The sequence below is a fragment of the Rousettus aegyptiacus genome, unplaced genomic scaffold (genome assembly GCF_014176215.1).
Source record: "Rousettus aegyptiacus isolate mRouAeg1 unplaced genomic scaffold, mRouAeg1.p scaffold_m13_p_18, whole genome shotgun sequence".
In the NCBI taxonomy this organism is placed as follows: Eukaryota; Metazoa; Chordata; class Mammalia; order Chiroptera; family Pteropodidae; genus Rousettus; species Rousettus aegyptiacus.
In genome coordinates, this window is record NW_023416293.1 from 15,567,238 (window position 1) to 15,589,006 (window position 21,769).

The following is a 21,769-nucleotide window of genomic DNA, read 5'->3' on the forward strand; positions in this document are numbered from 1 at the left end:
ATCCCCTGATGGCACCCATGGGCGTCTGCACCGGTCCCCACAGCACAGCCCCGAGACGGCCAGGCCTCTTCAGCGGGCACGAAACAGGTCCCCTTGTGGGGTCTCTGGGGTAATCCTTTTATGATGAGGTCTCAGCCCCAGAAAAAAAGATGGGGTGGCCAGGACCTGCATCTCAGGAACTGAGATCTCTGAGCTGTGCAGGGGCACCTGACTTCCTTCCCTGGGGGCGTGGTGGCCTCTGTCCCCTTGGGCGTGGTGGCCTCTGTCCCCTTGGGCGTGGTGGCCTCTGCTTCTCTGGGGGGTGTGGTGGCCTCTGTCCCCTTCCTCGGGGGGCATGGTGGCCTCTGCCCCTTCCCTGGGGGGCGCGGTGGCCTCTGTCCCCTTCCTCGGGGGGTGCGGTGGCCTCTGTCCCCTTCCCTGGGGGGCGTGGTGGCCTCTGTCCGCTTCCCCTCTGGGACACGAGGGGGAAGGATCTGCCCTGGAGCCTTGTCCTGCGAGTCCCGGGCGCCCACGCGTGTGACCCCGGCAGCGTTTCCGGGCCGTGCAGCGGACACGTCCCTCTCGCTCCCAGGGCGGACGGTGCCGCCGCAGAGCCGGGAGCTGTGCGCTGTCACTCCTGGTCGGTGCGTGTGGTGCCTGCGGTTGAAGCTGCACCTGCGTTTGCCGTGGGAACGCTGGCCCCTCGTCTCGCTGAGGTGTGGGTTGGTCCCTCCCCGCGGGGGCGGCTGGTTTACGCCCTGCGTCCCATGGGGGACCCTGGGGGGCTCTGGCGTGAATGGGCGCCCGGCCGGCCGCGCCTCAGGACGGAGGGTGCCGCGGGCCCCGGAACAACGCGGGTTTGGACTGCGGGTCCCCTGCCGTGGAGGCGCGTTTCCCTGCTGGTTTCCTTGGTCACGTTTTCTCGCTTTACTGGCAGAACGCAGCGGGCGAAGCGTGTGATGTCCGGAACGTGCGTTAGAGGCCGTTTACGTCGCCCGCGTGGCTTCTGGGCACAGTGGGCTGGTAGCAGGGGAGGTTTTGGGGTGCACCGGACGCCGCGGGGGGGGGGGCGGATGGCGCCCCGGCCGGCCACTGCCCGCGGGCCACGTCCTCTCCCCCGGTTGTGCCTGAGGGTCCCAGAGCCGCCCGCCGGCCCAGGGCCGGGGACGGGAGGAGGTGCCACTGCGGGCAGGCGGTGGGGGGCAGGGGCCGCGCGAGCTTTCCCGGGGGAGGGGGCGCCGTCCTGAGCCCGCCAGTCGCCAGTGCGTGGACGAGGGGTGCGGTGGGACCCCACGGTGACTCACGGGGACCCGCGTTGTCACTCTCTGAGATTGCTTGTTGTCTGTGACGCGTTTGCCTTGGGTCGTGATGAGAACAGTCTGCTGCCCTCTGTCTCTCTGCGCCTGGGGTGGGGGCTTCGTCGTCTCGGGGGGCCATGAGTGTGCATCTGTCCCGCGCCTTCGGGTCCGGTGACAGCCCAGGCCGAGAGGCCGAGCCGGCCTCCCGCCCTGTTCCTGCTCCCAGCCATCTGCCACCACCGCCCCCCGGGGGGCTGCTCTCTGCCAGGCCCCCTTCCCCGAGTCCTGGGGGGGGGTGGGGAGGCGCGGAGGAGGGTCCGGGGGCCGGGTCTGGGGGGGGTGGGGATGGCTTACCCCTGCCAGCCCTCTCATCGTGTTTTGGGGGACAGCCAGGCGTTACCGGAGAGACGGTCGTTGGCGGGTGGCATGCGGATGGGTGGTGGGCAGCCGGGAGCTTTGGCCGAGGTCTGTGTCCTCTTCCTCCGCCGCTACTGCTGGCTCTGCCTCCTCACGGCCACGGGCTGGCCAGCAGGGCAGGTGGACGCGGTCGGGGGCAGACAGAGGCCTGTGACTTCCTCGAGGCTGCTGCCTGTTGCCGTAGAAACAGCCTTGTGAGACTCGTGTGGGCAGTACCAGGAAACTGTCCCCCAGGCCGGATGTCCCGAGCAGGAGGCCTGTCGCTCGCCCGCCCGCCCGCCCCCCGTCTCTGTTTAGACGTCTCTCCTCGGCGAAGCCCCCTCCCCTCCCCTCGGGGAGAGGCTTGTGTGCCTCCTGGCACATGAGTCGTCTAAGCCACTCAGCTCTCCGGAGTCAGGGGGCCGCCTCCACTGTGTGCCTGGAGACACCCGCTTCCCCAGGCTTTACAGCATTCACAGGTCCTGATCACCAAGAGACGGCCTGAGGGGAAGAAGCCGTGAGGCTTCTGCTTTCTGGGGTCGCCGTGGTTCGAAAGAGCTAAATCCTCGTTTCTCCACTGTGGAGAAGTGTCCGCACTGCCTGCAGATGTGTGTGTTTTGGAACAAATGCCACGTAAAGATTCTCGAAAGCGTCCTGGGTGGTCTGGGGTTTGGGGGTGTGAGTGGCCGTGGAGGTCACCGCACGGGACGGCAGCAGGGGCTGGTTGGTTTGGGCGACGTTAGCAACATCTGTCCACAGTGTGTCACGGAGTCCGAAGGTCACAGCTGAAGAGGAGACTCATCACGGCACAGCCGCGGGCCCTGAGTCAGACGCGCTTTAAAAAATGTGTCTAATTGTAAAATGCACACGCACACACCCACACGCACGCACGTGTGCACACACTCACACACCCCATGCACGCACACACACCTGCACACGCACGCACGCACGTGTGCACACACTCACACACCCCATGCACGCACACACGCACGCACACATGCATGCACGTGTGCACACACGTGCCCCCACGCATGCACACACGCACGCCCAGCCACACACTCGCACACGCACGCACGCCCAGCCTCCTGCAGGCGCACGGCTGAGCGGCACCGCGCACTCCGGGACTGTTTCGCCGTCCCAAACGGACACCCCGTCCCATCGACTCGCCCTCCCCTGCCCCTGCCCCCCGCCCCCGCTCTCCGTCCCTGCGGGTGGAACGTCCGTCGGCCCCTCTGGCGGGCTCCACTCCGCGTGTCCCCCGGGTCCACCGCGGTGCAGCCGCGTCCGGCTGTCCCTCCCTCCCAGGGCCGCATCCCGCTGTGTGGGCCGACCCCGATTCCCTGGGCACGGGGCTGGCGGGGGCCTCGGCGGCTCCCACTGTCTCCTGAGTCGAGCGTGGCGCCCGCGCCCCTGGCTTCTGCCTCCGGCTCCGGGCGCCGTGCGCTTCCGCTCCGACCGGGCCGCCCCCACAGCGGCCGCCCGCCTGCCTCCCGGCCGCCCGCACACGTCCCCCACCCCACGTGCCCCGGGGCTGGTTCCCGGGGCAGGACAGCATCGCGCAGGAGAGGCGGACGGCCCCGGCACGGGCCCAGGAAGGAGGGGGGCAGGGGCCGCGCAGAGGGACAGGCTGAGCCGCGCAGAGGGACAGGCTGAGCCTGCAGCCGCCGGCCGGGGGGGGGGGCTGGTGCGGGCCGCGCGGCCGGGCTGCTGGGCTGTGGCGCCGCGTCGGCCTGCGGGACGCCCTGGTACACGCGGCGACTAAGACGCTCACCCCGGGAACCTCCTGCTCTGGCGTTTCGTGGCCGGGCTCGGCCGTGGGTCGTGAGGGTTTCGCTTTGCTGAAAACATCTTTCGCACCAGGGCGTTCGCGCGGCCAGATTTGACTGACATCGAGGCCGTCAGGTAGAGGGCTCGGGCTCTGACGCGGCGAGCACTGGTCCCTTCTCTCGCGACCTCGCAGGGAGCACGTGCGCACGTCGCGGGGGCCAGAGCGGGCCCTGCTGCTTCTGCACGGGGCAGCGTCGGCGTCACCGGCCGTCGGAGCCAGGTCCCGGGAGCCCCGGGTTCGCCTGAGGCCGCCGCTCCTCGGGGTGCCCGCCCCGCCCCGCTTCCCGTGTCAGGGTCTCGGGGCCCTGCGCCCTGCTCCTGTGAGAGGCACCCCGGCCCGGCGGCCCCCCGGCGCCCGTCCTCACGCGGGCCCTTCCTGCGTCGCGGCTGGAGGGACCGGATGCTCCCAGCGGCCGCCGATGCCCGGGCCCCTCGGGGCGTCGCAGGGAGCTGTGTGGGCCGCCCGCCCCCGGGGTCCGTGCTACAGGCTTGGGCATCCCCCTCCCCCTCGGTCCGGGGACCGACTCGTCCGGCCGAGTGACCCCGGGGGCCGCGGCTTCTGTGGGGCGCGGTCCGAGGCCACGCCTGTGCAGCAGGACACTCTGGTCGAGTGACCCCGGGGGCCGCGGCTTCTGTGGGGCGCGGTCCGAGGCCACGCCTGTGCAGCGGGACACTCTGGTCGAGTGACCCCGGGGGCCGCGGCTTCTGTGGGGCGCGGTCCAAGGCCACGCCTGTGCAGCGGGACACCGCCTGTCCCGTCCCTGTCACACCACGGCCCCTGCCGTGCGCCGTGCGCGGACGTGTGACGCGTGGCCTTCCCCGCTGGCGGGCTCGTGTCCCGTGTGGACGTTCGGCACGCGGGCCCGGGCTCCCTGGCGGTGTGGGCGCTGAGCCACCCGGACTTGTCTCTGACGTTGAGGGGCTTCGCAGGCGGCCCCGGTTGGCAGGGGCTGCTTTCCGGGCACCGGGGCCCGCTCGGCCCCCGAGGCGGCGCCCCAGGCTGGGCGTGCACTGTGGCGCCGCCCCCTGCTGTCGGAGAGCGTCCCTTGCCCCACAGGGTGGAGCCGGAATCCGAGGGGTCACCCGCTGTCTGCCCGAGGGCGCTGGGAGCCACGCGGGCGGGGCGGCCCTCGTCCAGGCGGCTCTGGTCCCCGGGGCCGGCCTCTCTCCGCCACCGAGTCGGCCCCGCTCCGCGCCCCGCCCGTAAACGGTCACTGCAACGTGACCCCGCCGGGCACTCTATCCCTTCAGAATGCGACACAGAGAAAGCCAGCCTCGGCACGCGGGGTACAGCACCTGGCTGGGTCCCCCAGCCGTGCGGGGGGGTGCGGGCGGAGGGGTCACGGCCACACACGGTGTCACCCGCGGGCTGGGGACAGGGCAGGGCCAGACCTCGGGACTGAAGCTCCTGTGATTTGAAGATCATTTTTGCAGAAAGAGATTATCAGCCCCAGGCAGGTGAGACCAGGAGCCCGGGCCTGAGGACAGGTGTGGGGGCCGAGGGGGCAGGACCCACGGGCGCGGCGGTGGGGCGGGGAGGCCAGCGTCCCGGGCGGCGTGGGGGTGTGCGCGGGCGTTTCCTTGCGGGGTGGGGGTGTGCGTGGGGGTCGTTGCTCCGGAACGCCGACTGGGACAGCAAATGGGCCTTCGCGTCCGGGCCACCTGCCACCCTCGGGTGGGGACAGAGGAGCTGGCGTTGCCGAGGGAGCGGCCGCGTGCGGGGGGGAAGGACCTGGTGCCTGAGCCTCGGGGACGAAGGGCGCGTCGCGAGGACGAGCGCGTGCCCGCCGGGCTCCGTGTGCGGCCGCTGCCCGCAGCGCCCAGGTCCGTGGCCGCGGGCTGCTGGGTTCTTCAGGGCCCGACGCTGGCTTTACCCCTGGTGTGCGTTGCCATCTTAGGACAGCGTCCTGGTCCCTCGGAGGACGTTAGCTGGCTGGTGAACTCGAGCTCCTGTGTTTCTTTTGTCGTTAGTGTTCGTTTCCTTGGAGTGATACTTCCTCTGTGATAATTTTTGTTTTTGGGGGGGGGGTTGACCTTGACCTTTAACCTACTGAATTTCCTGGAACTGAAGTGCCTTACTTTTCCGAGCGCCCGGTAGGGCAGGCCGTGACCTGCAGGCTGTGGCTTGGTGGCGCCGTGTGGCCCTCCGGGCCGAGGCGTGCAAGCGAGGGGCCCGTTGTCGTAGCCTGCCTCTCCCCGTGCGCCAGAGCGCTTTCTGCAGGTCCTGATCCCTTCAAGTCCGGGCCTGAAATGGGACCCTGAGAGAAGAGCTTGGGAGGCAGGCCCTCCGGCCCCACGGCGCGCGGCGTCCTTCTTGGCAGACGGGAAGCGTGAGTTATTTTGAGAACACTTCGGTTCTGTAATTAGAGATCAGCATCCAGCGGATCGATCAAGGACAACATGAGCCAAGGTCGGTCGGGACTTTGTTCCGTTGCGATCGAGGGAAACCGTCCCCCAGGAGGTGAACTCTGAGCCAGGGCCTAGCAGGGTGTGGGGAGCCCGCGGAGGGCTGAGGCAGGGGGTACGCGTGGCCGTGGGCTTCGCGGGCACCTGGCCCTGGCCCCGGGGCCACCTCGGGTGTCTCCGAGCAGCAGCGGGGTCCCGGGAGCAGGTGTGTGGAGCTGCGGTGAGCATTCACCGGCCACCGAGCACACCCGGCCTGTAAGCACAGTCGTAGCAGATAAAGCCGCGTCACGTCCCGGGACACCTGCAGAACGACCTCAGCACCCAGGGCGGCGGCGGCGGCAGGTGCCGCCGAGGCTGCAGAGCCGCCGGCCCCGCGTGGCTGCGTGGGGCGACGTCGCCGGCCCGGACGCAGCGGGCACACGCACGGTCCCGCCCGCCCGGCCACCCCACCGTGGGACAGTCATCCAGGGACAGGATCCGTGAGGCTTCGTTCGCTTTGGCCTCCGAGTGGAAACCGCCTTCGCCCCGCCCGGCTGCGCCCCTCCTGCCCCGGCCACTGCCGCCCCCGCCAGCGTGCGCGCGAGGACCCCGCGCACCTGACCGCACGCCGCGCCCTCCTGGGGCTCCCCTCCGACAGTTGAGGCCCCTCGAGTCCCCAGGCACGACCTCGGGGAAGCTGACCCTCGCCGTGAGACGGGCCGGCAGGAGTCTCCCCCGCGCCTCGTGTCTGTGTTGGGATCCTGCTTTGCATTTCGGTCGGGTCTGAAGCAAACATCTAAGACCGAGGTCTGGTTTGGGACCGCGTGGGCCAGGCTTTGCTCGGGGGCCCCCTGCTCTGGGGTTGGCCAGGCCGGCGTGAGGGCCACACCGAGTCTGCGGGGAGGCTGGGGGTGCTCGGCCTGGTCGTGGGGTGCAGTGGGGTGTCTCACCTGGAGCCAGGCGAAGGCCAGTCGGCCCAGAGGGCAGCGTGGGGCCTCTGCCCCCGCAGCCGGGCGCTCCGTCCCCGCCGTCGGCCTGGGCGCCGCCGCGTTGGGGGCCGTCAGCCCTGTGGGGCTGCTGTCAGTCCGGGAGCCCCCGCCCCCTGACGCGTCCCCCTGGCCCGGGCCCGAGGCTCTCTGCTTAGGACGCCTCCTCGTTAGCCCTCAGCCCCCCGACGGCCCCGTCACGGCCGAGTGACGCCGGCAGTGCCAGAGGCCAGCGTCGGTGACGCGCTGCTGTGGGACATGTGGTCGGCATCGGCCTCTGTGCCGGGAGCCGGCAGGAACCCCACGCGGTGGCCGTCACCTCGTTCCCGTCCCGCAGGCGAGGCCTGAGGCCGCGCGGCGGCCCGAGCGAGCCACGTCTCTGGGCCTCTGCCCGCGCCCGTGCTCTCTGCATTTCCGCCCGGCCCAGGGCCTGGAGCGCGGTGGACGCGCAAACGGGCGTTCGCGAGTGAGCGGGGCCCCTGGCGCCTGTGGGGCAGCAGCCCCTCCACCCCGAGTCACGTTGGCCAAAGGGCGCCTCGCTTTCAGGATGCGGCCCAAGCAGGTCACGTGGCCGAGCCCAGCGGCCGCGAGGGGCAGGAGCTGGGGAGACACCGGCCCCTGAGCCGCCACGGCCCATCCCTCAAACCCGGCACTTCCCTGACAAATCCAGGATTTTCTGAAACCAGACATTCAGCCTATTTTGATGTATCTTGGGCTTTTTCGTTGGACCACGAGGATGCAGCTAGCAGTCAGGGCAGAGCCGTCAGGGTCTGGCCGGCAGCGGTCTCACGGGACCGGGTGCTGCCCGGCCGCGTCCAGGTCGCCGCACCCCCCGCCCCCCGTGCCCGGCCGAGGGCCGTTGCAGCCCGGGCCTCGTCCCCGTCGTCCTTCCACTCCTGTGTCTGGGCAGTTCGGGGCTAGCGCTCGGCCGGCCACAGCAGTTCTTCGTTTCCGCAGCCTCGACGCCCCATTCCTTTGTGCATCTGTTTTGTCCTCGGCTGCCTGACCCCTCGTGGAAGAGTGCAGGGCGTGCACCTGCGGTGAGAGTGGCCAGTGGAATTGCTTTAGAAATCATAATCAAAGCGCCCTGGGCTCCCACGTCACCGGTTTTGTCAGTGGGCTTCCGGGTCGAACGGCCACGGCAGAAGCTTGTGTCGACGCGGGTGAAGTGAGTTTGCGTGTTCTGTGAGCTTCGCGGGTTTTTACCACCTCGTGCGGCTGGCCGGCCTCTCGGTGAGCAGCTGCCCAGGATCGCCGGGCCAGCTCGGCCCCGGCATTTGGGCGAGGCCCAGGGCCTGACCGTGCGTGTGGCCCGAGCATCGCACAGTGTCTCTAGTGCTCGCTGAGCCCAGCGTCCCGGGCGAGCTGCTGCGGTCAGAGGGCTGCCCGGCGAGTGCTGGGACCTGGCTTTGAAGCTGGTCCTATCTGGTTTCAGAGCCAGTGGGCACGTGAATCTTCGGCTTGCGGAGAGAAATGAACAAGCAGGTGAACAGGCTCCTTGGAACTCAGCATTAAAAAAAAAAGCCGTCCCGAGTGAGAGTTAATTCTCCACCTTGAGGGGCGGGGCCCATGCACCGTGTGGGGAACCGCCGAGCAGCCGGCGCCTGTGGGCGGGGGCTCCGGAGCCGCGGGCTTGGGGTCTGCACTGGGAAGGGGACCCCCCCCGGGCCCCCCGGGGCCGCTGCGGCCTCGGTGTCTCCGCTGTGCAGCGGATGCCTCGTCACCTCTGAGGCTGCTGTGCGGGGTTCGCGTGCCTTTGAGAACCGAGTGCGCGTCGGACCTGCCGGTGCCGCCTCAGTCGAGTCCGGCAGCCCCGCCGTGGGCAGAAAACACGGTTCCTCGCGCCGTGAGCGCCAGAGAAGGAATCCGAAGTTGCCCGCAGAGCCGGAGCTCCTGTGGCGAGCACCTTCTCCCCAGCTGTGGCTGGATGAGGCAGGGTGTGGGCAGGAAAAGCAGCCTCTGGAAACAGATATCGGGGTGCGATTATAATTTACCGAGTTGAATCAGGGAAGGGGAGAGGGAGGGTGAACTTCAGCTGGCCGTGCCCAGTTGCTGCGTAACCAGCTGTGGGCCAGACACCTCCGCGTGCTGGCTTTGGCTGCTCCACGTCCCTGGCAGGCCCTGGGCCAGCCAGTCTGGCCCACGACTGGCCGGGCGTGTGGGCAGAGCCTGGGCGCTGGGCCAGTCAGACCCCGGGCGACACTGGACACACGGCCGATCTGCTCCGCGCCCTCCGTCCCGTCCTTGCGGACCTGGTGTTCTCATCTTGTGAGGGGGACGTTAGCGCTGCGGCCAGAACGCTGGGACGCACAGCCGTGGCCGCCCCCGCCCCCCGCCCCCCGCGGGCAACGTCACAGCCGTGGCCGCCCCGCCCCCCGCCCCCCGCGGGCAACGTCACGGCCGTGGCCGCCCCGCCCCCCGCCCCCCGCGGGCAACGTCACGGCCGTGGCCGCCCCGCCCCCCGCCCCCCGCGGGCAACGTCACGGCCGTGGCCGCCCCGCCCCCCGCCCCCCGCGGGCAACGTCACAGCCGTGGCCGCCCCCCCCCCGCCCCCCCGCCCCCCCCCCCCCCCGGGCTTCTCGGAAACGTCTCGGCCGTGGCCGCCCCCCGCCCCCCCCCCCCCCCCCGCGCTTCTCGGGAAACGTCAGCCGTGGCTGCTCCCCCCCCCCCGCGCTTCGCGGGCAACGTCTCTCCGTCACCGTCTCTCCCGGTTCGGAAGGGGCTGACCGAGCTCCTGACCCGCCCGGTGCTCCGGACAAGTCGCTTAACTGCTCTCTTCTGGGTCCGCGTCGTAGATGGGGGACTAGACGGGGGAGGGTGCGATGTCCGGTCTGTGTGGGGCGCGCGCGCCCTCGCGTGGTGCCCGGGGTGCCCCCGCCGGCGGCCGTGCAGGGCCCTGGGGAGGCGGCTCGCCCTCACCCCCGCGGTTTCAGGGTGGGCCTGCTTGGCTGGGAGGGCGGAGGGCAAGGCGTGTCCCGCCTGGACGCGCAGCCCTGTCCGTGGGAAGAAAGGAGCGTTTACTCTGAGAAAAGAGACGCAGCTGTGACTCGGTGGGCGCTGCGGGTGCCGCCTTGACTCGCACGTGCGGGCGGGAAAGGGGGGCCGCGGCCCGCGGCAGGGCGCGGCTTTGACCGCGTTCGAGTTCAAGGTCAAGTGGTCTGATCGGCAGCCGGTGCAGCAGGCAGGTCAGGTGCCTGCGGGAAGAAGTGATGAGCCCCAAGGGCCCCGGGCCGGCTGGGGCGCGACGCGAGGGGCGCCTCCCTGAGGCGCACGCGGTGACATTGGGGACAGGCCACCTCGCCGCTGGACGCCGCGCTCACGCATCTCCTCACCGGAAGGGCATCCGGGAGGACGGACCTTCTCACACCCACACGCTCGCCAAGGTCGCCGCAGGAATCGTCGCCAACAGTAAACCGAACGCTTGTTTACAGCCAAGTAACCTCAAAAGCCAAGTGTTAAACGGCCTTCGAAGAATTTTGCGCAGCAACAAAGTGTGTTAATCGGGACCAGATGCATTTTAATGCGGTCGATACAACACGGGGCAGGATCTTCAAGTCACAGCGCTCGGGGCCCTTGAAGGCCTGAGAAAGGCCCTGTGTCGGGGGCTGGGGCCACCCCGGTGCGGGACGGTTGTGCTCACCAGCCCGCGGTCTGCGGCGGGGTCACCCTCCCAGGGCGCCCCCAGCCCTCACGCCTGTGACGGCCCTGAGGCGACCCCGGCTGAGTCGTGTGCCCCGCGGGAGCAGCCGAGGGAAGAGCTGGCCTCGGCCCAGGCGCAGTGGCCCGGCCGTCACTGCGCCTTCCGCGGAGAGCTGCAGGTTCTTGGCAGGCCGAGTCGCCTTGGGGGGGCGCCAGCTGCGGCCCAGTCCGAGGGCTGCCTCCTTCTTGCAGGAGCCCAGACGTCGCCGGGGTCACCGTATGCGCAGCACGCAGTCCCAGTCGCGCGGGGTGCGGCCGAGCAGCATGGATGAGCTGGCGCCGTGCCCCGGGGCTCAGCGGGGCCACCGCCTGCCAGCAGCTGCTCGGGAGGGGCCCCTGACGGTGCCCGGCGCGCGGGGCCTGGGCGGGCAGACGCTGGCGTGCGTGCGTTTCTGATTTGGGTTTTATGCAGACACCTTTCTTATTTTATTCACAGAAATCAGATTCCAAGTGGTTGAGAAATATATTTAGCTCTGCGGTCATGGAGTTGTTACTTAGTTTGATTTACTGTTGCTGGAGTAAGTTGTTCGCACAGATGAGCTGAATAAATTCTGCCGGAGCTTGTATCTTATTCCGGTTCCAGGCGAAACCCTGAGTGGCAGGTCTGCTCCCAGGCGGCCCTGGCACAGCGAGCCCAGGAGGCTCCACGGCCCCCTCCCTGACTCCTCCCTGCACCGCTGTCTGGCGGAGTTAAACAGATCTGGTCCCCCGACCCCTTAAACCACCCGATGTGTCTGGACGGCTGCCCTGATTTTGGGGGGTTTAATTTGAGCACTGTTAAAGTCTTTTATTTAAAACGTTCCTGTCAGCTTTCCGCACCCTCGCAGACCCCCAAAGCCCTGGGAGCCAGCGGACCACCCCTCCCCCTAGAGCCAAGCGCGAGTGGGAGGCGGAGCCGCGCCACGCTCCCCCAGGACGGGCACCCCCCACCCCCCCCACCCCCCCCCCCGCCCGCCGCCTGCGCCCCTTGAGAACTTCCGGATGCGGGTTCGGGGTGCCGGCGCCCTGTCACTCAGCACTCATGGTTGGTCCCCATGGTTGTCGCTCGGAGAACCAGGCCACTCATGCGGTGCCTTTGTGCCCCTAGGAGGACTGGAACGACGTCAACCCGATCAAAAAGAAGGACCCTCACCAGAGCGACGGGGACGAGAAGGCGCGCGACGTGGAGACGCTGCCTCCAGGTACCGCGCAGTGCGGGCGGGCGGGGCCGACGGCTGCGGCGCGGCACGGGGCGGGGCGCGGGGTGCGCGGGGCCCCCCGGGGCGTGGCGCGGGGTGCGCGGGGCCCCCCAGGGCGCTGCGCGTGTCCGCGGGGCCCGGAGCTGGCAGCGGCTGGGGTGGAGAGCAGGGTGCGCTGGGCGGGGCGCAGAGTGAGTCCGCGGCCCGGAGCCCGGCGCTGGCAGCGGCTGGGGTGGGGCGCGGGGTGCGCGGGGCCCCCCGGGGCGCAGAGTGAGTCCGCGGCCCGGAGCCCGGCGCTGGCAGCGGCTGGCCGGCTTCCTTTGCGCCATCGGTGGGTGTGAAATGAGTTTGTCAGGAGGTGATCAAAATTTGTCAAAAGAAAAAATAGAACGAAATGGAGAACGTAGGATGCTATGTGTCGGCTCAAAACAAATTTTAAGACTTTTTGGAGTGGGTGTAGGTTTACAACAAAATCAGGCCAAAGCACAGAATCCCACGGCCCGGCCCCCCACAGGCCCCGCCTCCCGCCGTCAGCCCCCCACGAGAGCTACAGCCCCCACGCGGCGTGGAGCGGGGCCATCGCGGCCTGGTCAGGTCGGGCCGGCTCACGGCGTCCGGCGCGCGGTGGCGGGGGCCGCCCTGTCGCGCTGTCACACCGAGTCACCAGGGCTGCCCCGTGCTCCGGCCGCGCCCCTCCCCCCACCCCACGGGCAGCGACTGCCGGGGCGCCAGGCGGGAGCGTGTGTTTCTGCGGGACGCGCGGTGCCCGAGTGCGCCCCCCGCCGGGAGCCAGCTGCGCCCCGCGTCCTCACCGGCACCCGGCGTCGCTGGTGGTCCTGGTTTCGGCCACCCTCACAGGCCGAAGTGGTTTCTCGTGTGAATTCGCACGTCCCTGATGGCAGGGGCCGTGGAGCGGCTTTTCGTGCGTTCGTCTTGCTGCGCGTCTCTTCGGGTCGGGTTGCTTGCTTTCTGGTCAGATGTAGTTTGCAGACATTTCCTTAGCCTGGGGCCCCTCACCTCCTCCTCTTGCCAGTGTCTGGCCCAGAGCCGAAGTTTGGCTTTCTCAGTTCTTCCGCGAGTCATGCCTTCGACGTGTCCGAAAGCCATCCCACCACCCGAGGTCACGTAGATTTTCTTCCCGTGTTGTCTGCTCGGGGTTTCATAGTTCTGTGTTTCACATTTAGGTCTAGGATCCATTTGGAGTTAATTTTTGAGAAGAGCGTGAGGTCCGTCTAGATTCTCTTTTTGCTTGTTTTTTAGTTTATTTCGCACGTGGCCGTCCAGGTCTTCCGGTGCCGTTTCTTGACGAGACCGCCTCTGCTCCTTTGTCAAAGATGGGCGCCGTCCTCGCGCGGTCTGCTCGTGGGCTCGCTGTCCCCCGCCCCGGGCCCGTTTGTCTGTCCCCCCCCAGCATCACACGGTCTCACTTCAGCTTCGCGTCAAGTCTCGAAGTCGGGGGGCGCTGTCCTCCCGCCCCGGCTTCCCCTCCGACGAGGCGCCCCCCGTTCCGGGTTCTTTGCCTTGCCGCACCCACTTTCGGAGCAGTTCGTTGCTCCCCACGCAGGAACTTGCTGGGGTTTCGACTGGCCTCGTGCGGAACCTGGAGACGAAGCTGCCGAGGCCCGCCACTGCGACGGCCTTGCGCCTTCCTGCCTCCCGGCTCCGGGCAGAGACTGCCTCTCCGGTTACTTAGTTCTTTGTAAACTTTTTATCAGAGTCTTATAGTTTTGCTCGTATAAAGGTGGTGCCTATTTTGTTAGTTTTATACCTAAGTATATCATTTTTGGGGTTGCTGATGGAAATAGTGTTGTGTTTTTAATTTCAAAACCCACTTGTTCATTGTTCATGTTATTGGAAAGCAATTGACTTTTGTACATTAACCTTAAACCCTGCAACCTTGTTTAATTCCAGGAGTTTTGGGTTGATTCTTTCAGATTTTCTGCATAGACTTTCACGTCCTCTGCGAACAAAGGCAGTTTTACCGTTTCCTTCCCAGTCTGCGTCACACCTGTCTTGTCCTCCTGCGTTAGCGAGGACTTTAGTGCGATGTTGAAAAGGAGAGGTGAGGGGTCACCCTGGCCTCGTGCCTCGTGCCAGCTCCAGCCGACACACGGGGTTTAACTGTTAGCTGCGGGTTTCTTTCAGGGGTTCTGTATCAAGTCGAAGAAGTTTCTCCTCTATTTCCAGCTTGATGAGTCTTTGTCATTAATGATTGTTGGGTTTTGTCAAATGCTTTTTCTGCATCTGTTAACATGATTATGTGACTTTTCTTCTTTAGTATCTTAATGCGATGGATAACATTAATTGATTTTCACAAGTTGACTGACCCAGTTTGCAAGTCTGGGATAACTCCTACTAGGTCATGGTATATAATTCTCTTTATACATTGTCGGGTTCAATTTGCCAAAGTTTCATTGAGAATTTTTACAGCTGTATTCGTAAGAGATGCTGGTTTGTCATTTTTTTCCTTTTAACGTCTTTGTCTTCCCTTGTTAGGGGGATGCCGGCCCCCTAGGAGGAGTCAGGAAGTGCTTCCCTCTGCCTCTATCTCTGGAAGTGATTGCAGAGCATTATTATGATTTCTCCCTTCAGTGTTTGGTAGAATTCCCCAGGGAGCCTACTGCTTTCCATTTCAGAAGGTTAATAATTACGATCCAGTTTCCGTAGTAGATATCGATCAGCCTAAGTCGTCCATTTCTTCCTGTCTGAATTTTGGCAGCTCGTGTCTCTCAGGAGGTCGGTCCGTCCGCCCGAGCGGTCGCGTCCGCAGGCGTGGAGATGCCCCTAGTGCTCCTTTACTGTCCTCCTTATGTCCACGGGGTCTGCGGTGAATCCCTAGTTCATTTCCGGCACTTGTAATTTATGTCTCTCTTTTATTCTCCGTTAGCCTGGCCAGAGGCGTATAGATTTTATTGATCTTTTCGAAGAACCATCTTTTTTCCTATTGATTTCCTTTTTTTTTTTTTTTTTGTATTTCTTAGATATCTGCTCTAATTTCTGTTACTTCTTTTCTTCCGCTTACTTTGAATCGCATGTGCTCTTTTTTGTTTTTCCTGGTTTCCCGAGGTGGAAGCTTCCGTGGTCGATTTTGGGTCTGTTTTTCTCATTCCCATCACTGCTTTCACTATATTACACACATTTTGGTAAGTTGTGTTTTCATTTTCACTGAGTTCAAAATCTTTTCCAAGTTTTTTTTTTGAGATTTGTTCTTTGGCTCCTGTGTTATTTCGAAGTATGTTGCTTAATCTCCGAACATTTTGGGATTTTCCCGCCATCTTTCTGTCGTTTTTATTTATTGTAGCCTGAGAGCAGACATTGTATGATTTCTGATCTTTTCAATTTGTTCAGGCGCGTTTGATGGTTGAGACTGTAGTTTCTCGTGGTGAACGTTCCCTGTGAGCTTGAGGAGAATGTGTCCCCCGCTGTCCCTGGCGAAGTTGTGTGTAAGATGCCCATTAAGTCCAGCCGATTGGTGGGGTCCAGTTCAACTGTGTCTTTACCGATCTTCGACCTTGTGACAGAGGGTCGAGGGCTCCAGCTGTAGTGGTGGCTTCCCCTGTGTTACCTTGCAGTTCTACCAGGGATCGTCTCGTGGATTCCGAGAACGTCTTTTCGTCCTTCACTTCTGAGGATGAATTTCACAGGGTACGGAATTCTAGGTTGGCTGTGTTTTTCCTCCCAACGCTTCAGATGTCTCGTGGCTTTCTCTTCTTCCCCGCGTGGCTCCTGAGGGGAAGTCGGATGTGAGTCTCGTCTTTGTTTTTCTAAAGCTGTTTGTTCCCTGTCTTTTCTGTCGAGATTTTTTTTCTCTATCATTAATTTTCTGCAGGTTGACCGTGCTATGCCTAGGTACATTTCGGGCGGCCAGGTGCTCTCTGAGCACCTGCGTGGCGCTCTCTGAGCCGCCTGGTCTGTGGGGTGGCTTCCATCTCAGGTAATGCCAGTCACTACCACTTCAGACGTTTCTTCTATTTCCGCCTTTCTTGTTCATGTGCTGTTCCCGTTACACACGTGTCACATGTTGCATAGTTATCCAGCAGTTCTTGGTTATCTGTCTGTTTGTTTTTTGTCTTTTTTCTGTTTGCTTTTCGGTTCGGGCCTTTCTGCTTTCATGTCAAGCCCAGAGGCTCTTTCGCCTGCCGTGTGCAGTCAGCCGGCGAGTCCGTCGGAGGCAGTTCGTGTCCCTTACGAGGCTTTCCGTTCCAGGACGTCCCTAGAATGCCCGGCCCTCTGCTCACGTCGTCCATGTGTCCTGTGTCGGCCACTTTTGTCCCTTGTTAACCCCAGTCCCGATCCCTGGCGTGCTGTTCCCAACGTCCCTGCGTCTGGTCGAGACTGCTCCGGCTCCTTTGCTGTGTGCTTTGCTTCCAGCACGGCCTGGAACTGTTCCTGGGAAGCCGGATCGGAAGCACGGGGCAGGAGGCGCTGCCACGGCGGTCAGCGTGGGGGAGGGAGCCCGGGCCCTGTGCTGGGAGGCTCGGAAACGCTTCTCCGCTCTTCACCCGCTCGGTCGGGTGGGGCAGGGCGGCTGAGTCGCCTGGAGTTGGGTGGCAGACGAGGACAGGCTGGGATGGGGCGCCGCCGTCCTCCCGCTTGGCCGGGCTCTGCTAAGCCCCGGGAGCTGAGGCGCCGCTAAAGCAGTGTCTGTGCCGGGCGGCAGAGCCTCTGGCCTGGTCCCAGGGGTCCCGTCCCCATCCCTGCTGGCGGTGGTGGGGGCTCCGTCTCCAGGGTTCGCCGCGAGAGCCTCCCGGGGAACCGGGCGGTGGAACTCACACGGGCAGGTCCCGCGCGACTGGGCGCTAGAGACGTCACGTCCCGCTTGTCCACGTGACCCCCAGGCGTCGGCACCCCGCGCCGGTGCCTGTGGAGGCCGCTCCTCCGGGCGTTGCGATTCTCTGCGGTCCTCCGTCGGGCGACATGATTCTCTGCGGTCGCCTGTCGGTCTCTCCAGGGTTTGGGCCAGCAGTTTGCCCTCTGACCTGGCCTCTCCGAGGGATCTAGGAAGCGTCGATTGTTCGGCCTCGTTGGGATGGGGCGGCCACTCCCAGGCTCCTCACACGCTGGGCTGCAAACTGGAAGTTGGTTCGCAAAATTTTTGCTTCGATGGGACCAGGAGTTTGTGTATTTGTTTCTCCCTGGGTCGGACAGGCATCTCCGCAGCGAGGCCGGCCCCCCTCATCCGCGCCCGCCGCGCCGTCCCCGCTGCACTGGACATGGGCGCGTGTGCGTGCGTGCGTGCTCACCTGAGAGTGCACGTGTGCACCTGAGTGTGTGCGGGCGTGTGGGCGCACCTGAGTGTGCGCGTGTGCGTGTGCACCTGAGTGTGGGCGGGCGTGCGGGCGCACATGAGTGTCCGTGTGTGTGCGTGCGTGTGCCCCTGAGTGTGTGTGTGTGTGCGTGTGCCCCGGAGTGCGCGGGCGTGCGGGCGCACATGAGTGTCCGTGTGTGTGCGTGCGTGTGCCTCAGTGTGCGTGCGTGCGCACCTGAGTGTCCGTGTGCGCGTGTGCAACTGAGTGTGCGGGCGTGCGGGCGCACATGAGTGTGCACGTGTGCGTGTGCAACTGAGTGTGTGCGGGCGCACCCAAGTGTGTGTGCATGCGTGCGCACCTGAGTATGTGTGTGTGCACCTGAGTGTGCGTGCGTGCGTCCTCACCTGAGTGTGTGCGGGCGTGCATGCTCACCTGAGTGTGGGTGCATGCGTGTGCACCTGAGTGTGTGCGGGCGTGCGTGCTCACCTGAGGTTGGATGCGTGCGTGTGCTCCTGAGTGTGTGTGCGTGCCTGTGCCGCTGAGTGTGCGGGCATGCATGTGTGTGCACCTGAGTGTGTGTGCGTGCGTGTGCACGTGCATGCATGTGCTTGCGTGTGCACCTGTGGCTCTGAGTGTGTGCTTGCGTGTGCGCGTGTGCCTCTTGAGTGTGTGTGCATGCGTGCGCACCTGAGTGTGTGTGTGTGCACCTGAGTGTTCGTGCGTGTGCACCTGAGTGTGCGAGCGTGCGTCCTCACCTGAGTGTGCGCGTGTGCCCCTGAGTGTGTGCGGGCGTGCGTGCTCACCTGAGTGGGTGCGTCCTCACCTGAGTGTGCGCGTTTGCACCTGAGTGTGTGCGGGCGGGCGTGCTCACCTTAGGGTGGATGCGTGCGTGTGCCCTGAGTGTGTTGTGTGTGTGCACCTGATTGTGTTTGCGTGTGTGCACCTGATTGTGTTTGCGTGTGTGCACCTGAGTGTGCGTGCATGCCTGTGTCCCTGCGTGTGCGTGCGTGCGCACCTGAGTGTGTGGGCTGCATGTGTGTGCACCTGAGTGTGTGTGCGTGTGCATGCACGTGTTTGCGTGTGCGCGTGTTCACGCGTGTGAGATCTGCCCTCTCCCCTCGCGCCTGCGCGAGTCACGGAGCCCTGCGAGGAGGCCCCCCTCCCCCGCGTGACGCAGGCCGCGGCGACTGTCCCGGTGCGGGTGACGTGCACGTCGCCATTGTAGGCGTGCGGTGCATGCTGCGCCGCGGTGAGCGAGAGGCTCCCTGGGGGTCGTGTCCTGATGAAAGCACCAAGTGTTCCGGGGGCTTTTGAGGCTCGGGCGGAAGGGGGAGGGGCCGTCTCGGCGCGGACCCTCAGCGGCCGGCGTGGCGCTGGCCTTCGCGTTCGCGCCCTGCGGTGCCGTGCAGCCGGCCTTTCCCCTCGGGAAGCCGGGACGTGCGGATGGCCCTGTCTTCCAGGGTGTCACCGATGACGGCCGACGCGGCCCCGGGTCCCTTTTCTCAGCAGGGGGCTCTCTTCCTCTCTCTGTGTCGAAGACCGTTTTCTCGCTGAAGCAGCGTACGCCTGACTTTCCCTGCGGAAGTTGTTTTGTTATGGGTGAGAAATTCATTTTCTCCAGCAGCGACGGCACAGGCAGAATTCTGTGGTGCGCCCGCTTCCTGCTGGGTGAGTGGGGCGCTCGGGCGCTCGGCGGCTTCCCGCGTTCTCGGTGCCGGGGTGTAGACAGCTGGGTGAGAGGAGGTGGCACCAAGCCGGACAGGGAAGGGTGCTCGGACACGTCCGCCGTCTTCCTCCCGCGGCCCCGCCGGGGAGACCACGGCCGCTGGGCCGGCCGTGGCCACAGAAGCCCAGTTATCATTTTAACTGGACTTCTTGGCCCACCCACCCTCGTTCGGGGTAGACTCGGGAACTTCGGTCAAGTGCGTCCGCAGAGTGGCTGTCGCCGAGGGGACCTGGAGGCTGCAGTCCAGCTCTGTCTGTGTGGGGAGCTCGGCTCGGGGCCACAGGCACGTGGCCGGGCCACCCAGAGGCTCCATGAGCGCCCGCGGCGGGGCCGATGGCCACGGGCTCCTGGCCATGCTCGGCATGCTCGGCGACAGTATGGCCGGCCGGCTTTGGAGCAGCCGCTGAGCTGTCTCGGTGGGACGTGTTTGTCCAGGGCTGCTGCTTTCTGGCAGTCGGGATGACACGAGGTGCTGGAGCCCCGGACGTCAGGGGCCCCCCATGCCCCTCCCAGCCCCCCCCCACACACCCCCCAGGTCCAGACAGGGAAAGTCCGGGGCTCGAGGACGGGGACGTGGCCTGTCGGGTCTCAGCCCTGTCCCCAGTCATGTGTGGCTGGCACCATCGGGGCCATCTGCAGTTCTGCAGCCCTCTCTAGACAGACACCTGCCCAGCTCTGAGGCCCCTGCCCTGCCGTCCGGCCCTCCGTCCCCCCGGCTCCTCGTCCTGTCCCCTGCCCGACCACCTCGCTGCCGTCCAGCCAGGCGCTGCGAGCGGAGTCCCGTCCCGTGACCCCACACCGGCTCCGCCACCCCAGAACCTTCTGGCTTCCCAGGCTGCCCCCGTCCCCACTAAACACCCCTAAACACCCCCCCCCCCCGCCCGGGCTGCTGCCCTCCTGCGCGCTGCCTGCGCCTCGGGCTCCTGGGGACGTCACGTCAGGGACACCACGGCAGCTGCCCCTCCGCAGCTGGCTGCTCACTCAGCATCCTGTCCTCGGGCTCACCCGCGAGGTATCGGAACGTCCTTCCTTCTCAAGGCCGAGCACCTCACTGTGTCCCTGCACGCCGTGTCCCCGGCCGGCCACGCCGTCTGGGCAGCCCCCCTGTGTGGCCGCCTGGGGCCCCAGGCCCGAGGCCGGGCTGCACAGAGCTGTCGTCAGGAAAACGAGCGGCCCCAAGTGTCCTTAGGGAGTCGTCTTTTTAAAAGCAAGCGATGTGTTTATTGTAGAGAAGTTAAGCTCCGATGAGCAACAGCAAGAGAGTCGCGCCCACACGTCATGCCGGCCCCCGCGTCACCGCCGTGGCTCTCGCACCGCCTGTCCCTCCCGTCTGGGTGCTCGCCACGTGACCGGGGGCCGGCACCGCCCCCTCGGGAGCTGGCGCCTCGTCCTCTCTGCCCACAGGTCCTCGGTTCAAAGTCCAGTCTTTGCATGGATTCTTGCAGGAAACGCCCGAGAGTCCACCGGGGAGTGTCGCTGCTGGGGACCCGGGGGGGGGCTTAGCCGCGAAGAGCAGCGCGGGCACCCCTCCCCCGCACCAGCACCCCGCGCCCCCCCGTGCCCCGCCCCCCGCACGCAGGGCCCGTCGCCTCCCTCCCCAGGCGGCTCTGACAGGCGCCCGCGCCCCCCGCCCGCACAGACACCGTGCCACGCTGTGCTTGACGTGCTTCTCGGGGGGACAGACGCCCCTTTTCATGGCTGCACACATCTCCTGTGGCGTTTTTAATGACAGTGACGCGTCCATTTTAAATAAATCAAGAGTGTTTATAACATCTGATTTTATTTTTGCTTTCTCTTACGTAGCTTTTAACTACTTCATGAATTCCCTGTTTTTTTCAGCCGTAAGAGTAGATCGTGTGGCAGTCCTCATTTCTGGGGACGGCTTCCCACGGGTGCACAGGTTTCCCGTCTCGCCAGGTATCCAGTGACAAATAACGGGGTGTTGTCCTCGTCTTTGTCACTTAAGTAGAGGTTCCCGTTTGTGGCCCTGGCCTTCCCTTCCGCGTGCGGCCTACGACCTTGCAGAGCGGGAATGTTAGGGCACCTTTCTTTGAAGCACAATGAAATCACACTCAGGCGGGGGTCGACCGGGAGGCTGAAACAAACCCGAGAGCTTCGTCCTTTGATTTAAACATATTGTTTCGCTCCCTGGCTGCTCTCCCTGGCGAGGCTGCTCGGTTGACGAGTCTGTTACGTGTCCTCTCGGGGGTGGGGAGCCCCGAAGGGGCCCCCAGTGCAGACCTGCAGCCCAGTAGTGGGGCCGGCGTGGGGTCTCGGGCCTCCGGCCGCCCAGCCCCGTGGGCCCCGCACGGCAGAGGCGCAGTGGCTCCCCTGGAATGCCGGCCCCCCGGGTGACAGTCCCCAGGCACCGGGCACCGCGTGGGTCCGTGGGCGCCTGGTGGCCCTGTGTCTTGTGGTGTTGGCCCTTTGAAGGTTCATTTTCTTAGCTTTACGTCGTTTCTTTAAACATGAGATTTGGTAAACACAAAAGTTTTAAGAAAGAGATGGCATTGTTTGGAAATGCATTATTTTAAATTAGATTTGACGGCACGAGTCGTCCAAGTGTAAGCAGACCTGAGTCTAAAAGCGTTGCTCCGAAAGAGCGTTCGCGGTTGGCTGTTGGGGGCCCAGACGCGCTTCCTGCCGGACACGGCCCTGCGCGGCGCGTGGGACCCCGTGGGAGCTGGCACGAGCCCTGACCCCACCGGTCGCCTGTGCTGCCCGCGGCTCCCTGCAGCCGCTGTGGACCGTGTGTGGCTCTGGCCGCCCGCTGGTCTCCTGCCCAAGGGACCGTGTGCTGTCGTTCAGTCTGTGAGATGGGGGGTAGGACCCCAAAACTCAGCCAGGAGGGAAGAGCGACAGGACGGGCAAACAGGGTCAGAGGGGGTATCGAATTGCAGAAGCGTGTTCCGGAAGCTCGGCAGTGCGCGGAGGGAGCCGCGGTGGACAGGTTTGCCAGGCGAGTCGGGGGCGGGGCGGTCGCCGGGGACAGCTGTGGCTGCGGCCCGCAGGGAGGGGCAAGTGGCACATCGGGGGGCGGGGACCG

The 21,769-nt window shown here is 65.4% G+C and overlaps 1 protein-coding gene across 1 annotated transcript in view; it reads left to right on the forward strand.

Moving 5' to 3' along the window:
* The window catches only part of GALNT2 (polypeptide N-acetylgalactosaminyltransferase 2), a 67,561-nt gene that overhangs the window by 15,584 nt on the left and 30,208 nt on the right, over positions 1-21,769 (forward strand). The window contains exon 2 of the mRNA XM_036235556.1: positions 11,658-11,751. Coding sequence (XP_036091449.1) covers positions 11,658-11,751 — 94 coding nt within the window. The remainder of the gene's footprint in view (positions 1-11,657; positions 11,752-21,769) is intronic.